The 9,773-nt window shown below is 34.2% G+C and overlaps 1 protein-coding gene across 1 annotated transcript; it reads left to right on the top strand.

Moving 5' to 3' along the window:
* Positions 1-16: 16 nt before the first annotated feature.
* Positions 17-6,075, top strand: LOC144449510 (NFATC2-interacting protein-like). Its single transcript, XM_078140054.1, has 8 exons — positions 17-95; positions 1,211-1,379; positions 1,697-1,853; positions 2,712-2,840; positions 3,187-3,346; positions 4,291-4,435; positions 4,709-4,839; positions 5,266-6,075. Exons 1-8 carry the CDS (start codon positions 18-20, stop codon positions 5,425-5,427), a joined length of 1,131 nt encoding a protein of 376 aa, XP_077996180.1. The 5' UTR covers position 17; the 3' UTR covers positions 5,428-6,075.
* The last annotated feature ends 3,698 nt before the right edge of the window (positions 6,076-9,773 follow it).

A 9,773-nucleotide genomic window follows, 5' to 3' on the forward strand; every position in this document is an offset into this window, starting at 1 on the left:
AAAATAATTCTTCCAAAATGGCGGAAATTTTGAGTTTCAGTGACATTGCTGACAGTTCACGCAGGAACGGCGACAGTAATAAACCAAGCGACAAGGTAATATGGTATAATAATGTCTATTGATTCTTAATGATATCGGCGTGTTTATATATAAACACATATAGTATCAATGAAGGTGTGTCGTTTTGACAGCGTAATTACTTTAATCCGTACCGGTGAATCACCTAATTGCAATCATGCTGTTTTTACGCGCGGTTTTGAAGAATGCGGAAGTGAAAACACGTCGTACGTCTTCTTGTAATTCTATATATTAGAAGGCTCATACATATAAAGTGTGGATCAGGAGTGAGAAATTCCGCCACGTAGAAAGTCATATTCGATTCACGGCTGACGATTGGATTTAAAGGGGTGTTACATAAGTGATTAACAGAAAGGTTATAAAAAGAACTGTCAATATAATAAACACACTTTAACAGCTCGTCAAAGTGACTGTGTTGATAACAAAGAGAAGGCCATACAACGTTGGCACATGGCCGAGGTACATGTATACCGTTGCTAACTACTGCCTGCGGTTCTCATTTTTAATTTTAAAAATAATGTCAAAATTACACACATCAAATTACGCTGCTAGCTATAAATCAGAACAATTTTATTCACGTTTTCTTTGTCTGCAACCCATTTACTGTACTGGTAAATTATTACAAAAGAATTCTTGGCTTGAGTGCTCCAGACAATTTCCATTTTTTGGAGACCATTTTAGAGTTGCTTTTTGCTTTCAGTGCATTACTGTTAGTATTTGTTCACTACATGCAAGATGTCACAATGTTTGGATAATTTCTAGTAGTCTGAAATTATACCAAGATGTCACAATGTTTGGATAATTTCTAGTGGTCTGAGATTATACCATGCATGTCACAATATTATTAAAATAAATTCTATAATTAATGGAGTGGCTAGTGGTCCTTTTTTGAAGTTAAAGAGGGGGTGTACTTCCATATGTCATCCACAGATATCTGAAGACAAGTCTTAAACTCTTGACAATATTGAACAAAGTTAGATTTTTAGATAGACTGTAAGATACATCGTGTTGTTCAGCCCTATCACTCAGGCTTCTTTAATGAGTGCTGGCATGAATGTCTGTATCTTACAGACTAATTTTTAGATAAAGCTGATTGAATTAAACCTAGTTATTGTGATTTGCTTACACTCAGATGAATGATGGTTCAGGTAGTGGAGATGAGGTCATTCCAAAGAAAAAAGCAGCAACCAAACGGAGCAGACCTGTAGTGAGTGGTAATCCATGTGCTACCATATACAAAATCCCAGATAATATCTTTAGATTTGACCACAGAGCAGTACAGTCTGTCCTGATTGACTCAGGTATGTAAAATTTAGTAGCAAGAGACTCTTACAGCCTTGGGTATGTAAAATTTGATGTAGTACAGTAGCAAGACACTTTTGTGGATTCATACTTTTTCTAGTGTGTAGGTGCTGAGAAAATCCAGTTACTAGTATCGGGGGGAGGGAGGGGGGGGGTGCGATTTTTTCCTCAATTTTTTTTTCACAGGAACTTGTTGACAATTTATGTGGAAAAAATGTAAAAACAAAAAACAGTGACACTGCCAAATCCCTAGAAATTTATGACACCATCGATCACTGGAGAGGTATATTGATAAACCAAGTTCTTTTTCATACAGATGATGATGAAGAAGATGAAACTGATAGTTGGAATTTGTCTCCAGTAAAGAAGCCAAGACTTAGAAATAAACCAAAGAAAACTACTGTAGTACTTTCCTCTGAAGATGATGATGATGATAATGAAGAAGATGATGATATCTGCTTTATTGGTATTCAGTATGTATATTTAAACAAATACATTTACTGTCGTGGTTCAAAAAAGTTAAAAAGATATTGTAAGGAGTGTGATGTGACTGCAAGTTTAGAATTTATAGACCACTATCACCAATATGAAGAGTATTTTCCAGTTATGTGTATACCTAACCAAAAACCATCAAACTTGTCATAAATCAGCCAGATCAGAGAGCAATTTCAAAATTTTATTTCCTTTTTTTCCCTTTACAATATCTTTTTGCTTTTTCTATGAATTCTTACTACTGTAGGAGTTTGGTGCTGTCTGTATGTTTGTATATCATAATTATCTTAAGAACTGTAACTCCTGTAGGAGTTTGGTGCTGTCTGTATGTTTGTATATCATAATTACCTTAAGAACTGTAACTCCTGTAGGAGTTTGGTGCTGTCTGTATGTTTGTATATCATAATTATCTTAAGAACTGTAACTCCTGTAGGAGTTTGGTGCTGTCTGTATGTTTGTATATCATAATTACCTTAAGAACCAGTGATTAAAATAATATGCAATTCGGCACACATTGACTTAATATGTCTAGACGTTTTGAGTGAAATGTATATATATATATATATTGATTATAGCCTAATTTGCCTAAAGATTAACAAAGAATTATTTTCAGCATAAATCTATAGAAATATGTTTTTTCAATTAAAATATAGACAGTCATACTTGTATGCTATTATTTGTGTTGTAAAAGACTTAGGGAAGTATTACAATTTAATTTGTGTGTATAAAATCAATTACATGCAATTATTTTAATATTATCATTTCCATATAGTGAAAGATATTGTGGCAGAACTAAAGTTTTTCCAAGGTATTATTTGTATGATTTGTCTTGTATGTAGGACTCCAGAGAGGAACAAAACAAGAAGTATTTCAAGTAATTCACCCTCACCTCCTCCATCACCACCCACCGCCCCTCTCGACATAATAGTTCCTGCCAGTCGACAAAGGCAGCTGGATAAAGTCCTCAGGTGAGGGAAGTTGTTAAATCCAATAATTTTTAACAAAATACTGGTAAATGTGGTGTTTGAAGCATGTTTTTGAGTGCCATCATGGTGGAATAAATATGAGTACACTTCTGTAATGTATGACTTTATTAGTCTAAAATAAAAAAATAGTCACGGGAAAGTGTCATAAACAGTGTGGCATGTCATCTATAGTTGTGTTTTACAGTTGTTAATATTATATCAAAGTAGTCACTTGCCTTCAGAGGGTAATAACGTTACTCTCGTTAAAAAGAGCATTTTATTAGGAATTGTTATAATTTTTTTTAACCATTTCACTAGGAATGTTTTCATCCTGTAACTATTTCCCTAGGAATGTTGACAAAGCCATGGATTCCATCTACAACAGTACAGTATTCCCATCTCCACTTACCCAGTCGCCAGATGATTGCTTTATGTCACCTCCAGAAGACAAGACTCTCAAGGTCAAGATCACATGCAAGCTTGGAGTCGTAAGATATGACATGAAACTGGTAATGTATTTACAATCAGAACTATTGATTGTAATTCTTGTTTTGTTGATGATGGAACATTGTCTTTGTAATTAAATTTTGGACTTCTTTGCATCTGTAGACAATAGGAACATTTCATAAATACTAAACATATTTTGTTATAATAAAGTTTTACACCATAAAGATGCCAACAAAAATCCAAAACAGTACGAGTGTAACCAAAAATGATACCAGATGTGCAGTTGATGCACAAACAGACAGGGCTCCACTGAATGGCATCTACTAAAAAAAAAATTCACAGACATGCTTGCCCCCAAATGTAATCAACACTTCCCTTGTTTTTAAAACACCCTGAATGCAATAACATGTATTACCATGGCAACTACACTCTAACATGTTCATGCTTGTATGAAGTACTGTTCATTGCTTGTTTGATACAACCACACCAAAACCAATAGGAAACTGCACATACTACACTTTAAGATAGCAAGATTGAATGAATATGGTTTCTTGCGACATTTTGTCAGAAATGAAATGAACTAACATGACACCATGCACAGACATTTAAACATTGGCACCCACATGTGTGCATCTAGGTACTGTAATAGTACATTTACAAGTAAATCATGGTTTATTAGTTCCCCAAAGGGAGTCTACTACAATGTGTTCTGTCAGTCCATCTGTCTGTCCATTTGTGCATCCGTCAGTAGTGATGGTAATTCCATTCTTTCTCCACTTATCAAGTGCTAATTGATATTCAGTATCATCCAGGTAGTTGTTCATATTATTTTTTTTTTGAAATCAAGCAAGAATTCAGTTTTATCTGGAGACTTATTTGAGATCACAGAAATATTTCATTTTAGATAAACAAATTAGAATGAATCGATTTGCTGTTCTGTATTAAAGTAATGGTATTGATGACATACAGAGTTCCTTAATATTCAAAACATCTTCTTTTTTCATAGACTGACCAGTTTGGAGTAATTATGAAGTCACTTGCTGAAAAACTGAATGTTGAAGCAGATCAGATCATACTGACATTAAGAGAGGACTCCATTATTGCTTCAGATACACCAAAATCTATTAATTTACGTATCACAGATATTATAGGTAGGTCAGTCTAATCACATTAGTGTAGTGGATCAGGTATTGTCATGACTTATCATTACCCTCATTATAACCACAGACAGACACACACACAGACACAGACAGATAGACACGCACACGCACACACAGACAGACACACACACACGCGCACACACACACACACACACACACACACACACACACACACACACACACACACACACACACACACACACACAAGCACATACACCATCGTCTTGTATTCAAAGTTTGACATATCTTGTTTATACCCTACAGATTGTGTTGTGGCAAATGCCAACTCTATGACTTCAGACAACGATGCATCCCTGGATATGGAGGATCCAAATGTTGTCCATATCAAAGTCCAAGGTGGAACTAAAACTAAGAAAATAATATCAATCAAAAAGGTAAAAACATTACATAGCAACGATTCAGAACAAATCTGATATTTATATCATTCAAATGTACTTAATATACACAGAGCTTTCGTGATTTATGACTTTCATGTGAAGACGTAAGCCATGTCACCATTTGATTTATAAAGTCCACAAACTGATTTGAATCTCTGTCTCTCCCAAATAGTTTGTATAAATGTGAAATAAAAAATTATCCAATTCACATGCACAGTTGATGAGTGCATTGTTTTGCATGACTGTGTCCTTGCTAAGGTTTGGGAACACTGTAACAGAGATCAAGTAAGTTGGGATAGTTTCCCTACAGCCTACCATAATTTTGCTGCAATTGCTACTATAATTCTCAAATATCTATATTGTATCAAAATCCAAATATTTACATGTAAAGTATACTTCATCAAGTTTTTTTTTTCTTCACAGACTGATCCAATGGAAAAGTTAATGGATGAATATTCCAAGTTTTTGGATATTCCAAGAAATAAAATTGCCTTTGTTTTTGATGGTGATAGGATATCACCAACTGAGACACCACAAGACTTGGACATGGAAAGTGAGGATGTCATTGATGTCCTTGTCACATGATGATCACATGATTTGAGATTTCAACAGTCCATTGTAATATAGAGAGGGAGGATGTTGTTGATGCCCTGTCACATGCTGGTCACATGACATGTGAATTCCCCAACAGATAGTCCATGTGATAAGAGTGAGGCTGTTGTTATTGTCACATGATGATCACATGACATGCAATTTCTGTAATGCCTGGGACAGTCAAGATGTCATTTGAGGATGACTCGATTTCACCAACTCAATGTTCATTAGTCACATGCTAGTCACATGACTTATTTTCCATCAACAACTCATACAGACATAAAAGTTTCATATATAAAACCCTGAAGTATGACAGAGTCATACAAGTGTAAATAGTTGGACATTACTTGTGCCTTTAATAAACATATTTGTACTTGAAATGTCTACATATGTTGTACTCCATTTTAGCTTTAATGGCTATCTTCTATTCTATATACACAAGTTATCTCAAAAGTAGTCAAAGATGTTGGCCAATGAAGCCTAGAACTTCGCTACTGTACCTATGAGATGTCTCCTTGACATTTTCTTGCAGGACATATCAGGAATTGATAAGCTTAATTTTCCTTTTTTCCGTACGTGCGTGTGTGTGTGTGTGTCGTGCATTTATTATCAAAAACTGTTGCTTTTAAGAGGTGACAAAAATTATGCAAAAATTGCTTGAAAGGTTAATTTTTGGTATTATTATTTGCTGTCAACACAAAAATGAACTTGAAATATCTTTTTGTCAAACCTTTTTTATTCTATATAGTTACTTCTATCAACTGTGAGTAGTGCTAAAATTGACAACACTGTGATAGTGAGTAACCTAAACTATCAAAACACCACCCATGACTGTATGTACAGTGTAGATGATGTGAATATAAGTCTGAATGAGATTTTGTAGGAGAGTTCACTTTTATTTCACTAACAATACAATAGATTCCCATTTTGAAGGCAGTGCAATGACAAACAAGATTAGTTAATGTCAACCTAGGGAGACAAAGTATGGAACATTTTATAAGACATCTAGGGTAACAAAATATGCAAATATTCTGTATGACACATTGAAATGTACATTATTATTTTCATTCTGGATTGAACTGATAGGTGTATCACAATCACATGACAAAGTCCGGTATATTCCCTCAATTGTGTACCCAAGGATAGTAATCATTTTTGAATTTTTTTGAAAAAAAGAAAAAAATGCCAAATTGTTCAAGGGTTTGTCAATTAGTGCTTGTGTATGGCTTCGTGTCCTCACTGTTGGATGAAATTGATTGATTTGTCCCACATCCACAGTCAAACTCATCCAACAGTAAGAGTTAATACAAAGCTAAATTTACATTGGTATATAGATAAGAAGGCCAATTTGCAATTGATACTTCACATATTATCATTTTTTATGTGGCAACACAAATTCAGGAGATTTAGTTGCATAGTTAAATAAGTGTACTGTAATTGACTGCTGTATATACACTGTTATATGTACACTGGTAGTATGTTAAAACTACCCAAAGTCATATGTACACTGGTAGTATGTTAAAACTACCCAAAGTCATATGTACACTGGTAGTATGTTAAAACTACCCAAAGTCATATGTACACTGGTAGTATGTTAAAACTACCCAAAGTCATATGTACACTGGTAGTATGTTAAAACTACCCAAAGTCATATGTACACTGGTAGTATGTTAAAACTACCCAAAGTCATATGTACACTGACAGTATGTTAAAACTACATATGCTGCATATCTATAATACTAAGTGAGAGTTTTTGTTTGGGGGTATTTTCCTATTTGGCTGATGGATGAGAAAAATTTTAATGTGTTTATGTTAACTAAACAGTTCTACATGAAATTTGTTGGATTAATTGCTGTTGATGATGCGAGCCCTACTCATATGAAGTGATTTGATTTATTCAAGTTGTGGTTATACTATATGCCAGTTTTTACCTTAGAAAAAATATATATCCAGTGCAAAACACGGGTTATTTTCTAGTATACACTGAATTAAATGACAGTAAAATCTACCCAGATCTGTCAGTTGGCATGGTAATTACTGTCACTGCATGACAGTTAAAAGTAGCACTGTGGCCAAATGTACTATTTGTACAAACTACACATACATAATGTACACTAAATCTTATGGAGGAACAAATTAATTTGATACAGTAAGGTAGAGATAGTTAAAGTATGTATAAATAGGCCTGGTAACCATGAGGTAGCTAAAGTATTAGACTGTCAACAGTCGTTCATGCCTTTTTTTTGCTACGTTTTATCTAAAACTAAAGTCATCGCCTCGCTCTGAACCGGAGCAATATTATAACCGCGTACTGATCAGCGAGTGTCGGAGCACTCACAGTTCGTGCCTTCGGCAATCACATTTCCTATCAGTACTAATGTGTATGCATTAGTATTCAGTGCTACGGAGCAAGGCGACGACTTTGTTTTAGATGAAACGTAGCAAAAATGGCACGAATGACTGTCGACAATCTATTAAAGTATGTGTAAGCGTGGCAACCAATATATTGATTTGATACAGTAAGGTAGAGATAGTTAAAGTAAGTATAAATAGGCCTGGCAACCAAAAAATATGTGAAGTTTGCCTGGCAACCAACAAATGTATGAAGTTTGTGTCATTTTAAATCATATGTTAATTCCAGTTGGTGGACTTTCAATGAATTATAAGTCAGTGTATTAAAATATGAAACATGTGACCTCAAAAGATTTTTACAGTTACAGACCAGTCCTGAACCCTTTCATTTGCATAATGGAATATACAGTGATAGCATTTCAGGTATCGGCCAGAACCAATCTGATTAAAATCCAATGTAGTGTACACAATGTAGATGGTGCAATTTCTTTTTAGCTCTTGTTATTGTTGTTTGTTCCTTTGTGAGCGCCTGATCCCTACATCTGATGCAGTACCATAGGTGTTCCCGAGTCACACGAGGGCGCTTAGTGAATTTACACACAAAAAAATATGTGTAATGTACTGAAACATATGGGTACAGCACTTCAGAGAACTCTGTTTGACAAGAACACAATGCTGTCTTTATTGTTTGGTGGTTCACTTTCTTTCAATTTTAAACGTTGAGTGTTATATTGTAAGATGGATTCTGATTGGCTACTAGTAAGTATGAGACTGGGTTCAGGAAAACCTATGGTATTGAGTCAGATGTATATAACAGGTGCTCACAAAAGAACAAACAACAGTAAATGTAACGGCCAGAAGAAATCATACCATGTGCACTACATTGGATTTTAATCAGATTGGGCTGGAACATAATTGTGTCATCCTTGTTTTGACCTCACAAATGAATTTTGTTTGCCTATAGAAAGTACAAAAGTTGGACTATTCAAAGAGTCGGGATGAGTAACATCATGTGTTATTATTTACTTCTATGGACTTTTATGTTGATATTTACTTTTATGTACTTTTGTTTACAATTGTTAAAGTGAGTGTACAGTTTCCTTAACATTTCTTCCATTTCAGTTCTTGTATATATTTGATAGTTTTACAGAAATTAAATAAAACATTTTGTAATTCCCTAAATATGTTGTTACTGCTTCACTTATTTTATAAAAGAATTTCAGCTATATGGATTAATTGTTTGATAATCTATCTTGGTTTGATTGATTAATTAATTAATTTTCTAATAGAGATGACTTTTGTTATTGTTTTGCCAGAGTAAGTACAATTTTACAAGCTGGAAAACTCAAAACAACTAGAAACTAAAAGAAATGTTTGTTATAAGGCCTACAAAAAAATTGTTTGGTTTCCGTTACCTGACCCCCACCTAGTTTTTCACTAAACACTTTTTACGTATTCAAGAAATAAATAATAAAATCGCGAAATTTGTATTGTATACTCCCAAGAGAGTTGATGAAGTTTAAAGGGTTGTTGTGCTGCTATAGCTCCATAACATATTAATTGTAGTTTTGTAATTAAGTATGCACGGTGAGAATTTACTATGAGTGAAAGTTTAAAATTATTGTATAATGTTGTTATCTTACCTATCTAGCTATCCATCTATCTAGCCATCTATCTATCTAGCTATCTATCCATCTAGCCATCTATCTATATATCTATCTATCTATCTATCTATCTATCTATCTATGTTTGTGTGTGTGTTTATGGGCGCTTATATATATTTCTTAGCTGTTATCTTGTTTGTTTAAAATAAAACAACCTGTCACGGTTCCTTGTCGGATAGGTACTTCATTAAAATATACATGTACAGATGATGTGCAGATCTTGTTTTTATTGGGGAAATAAACTAGTCATCCACTGAGGGCGCCCTATATAATGACCCCACCCATTCATCTTCACGCAATCCAACAGGTGAAAGTGTCAAC

This window comes from Glandiceps talaboti, chromosome 18, assembly GCF_964340395.1.
Source record: "Glandiceps talaboti chromosome 18, keGlaTala1.1, whole genome shotgun sequence".
Taxonomy (NCBI): Eukaryota; Metazoa; Hemichordata; class Enteropneusta; family Spengelidae; genus Glandiceps; species Glandiceps talaboti.

Coding starts and splice junctions, on each gene's coding strand:
- LOC144449510 (XM_078140054.1), top strand. CDS start 18: ATGGCGGAAATTTTGAGTTTCAGTGACATTGCTGACAGTTCACGCAGG. Junction 2,841..3,186: donor CAGCTGGATAAAGTCCTCAG/GTGAGGGAAGTT, acceptor CTATTTCCCTAG/GAATGTTGACAAAGCCATGG. Junction 4,840..5,265: donor AAATAATATCAATCAAAAAG/GTAAAAACATTA, acceptor TTTTCTTCACAG/ACTGATCCAATGGAAAAGTT.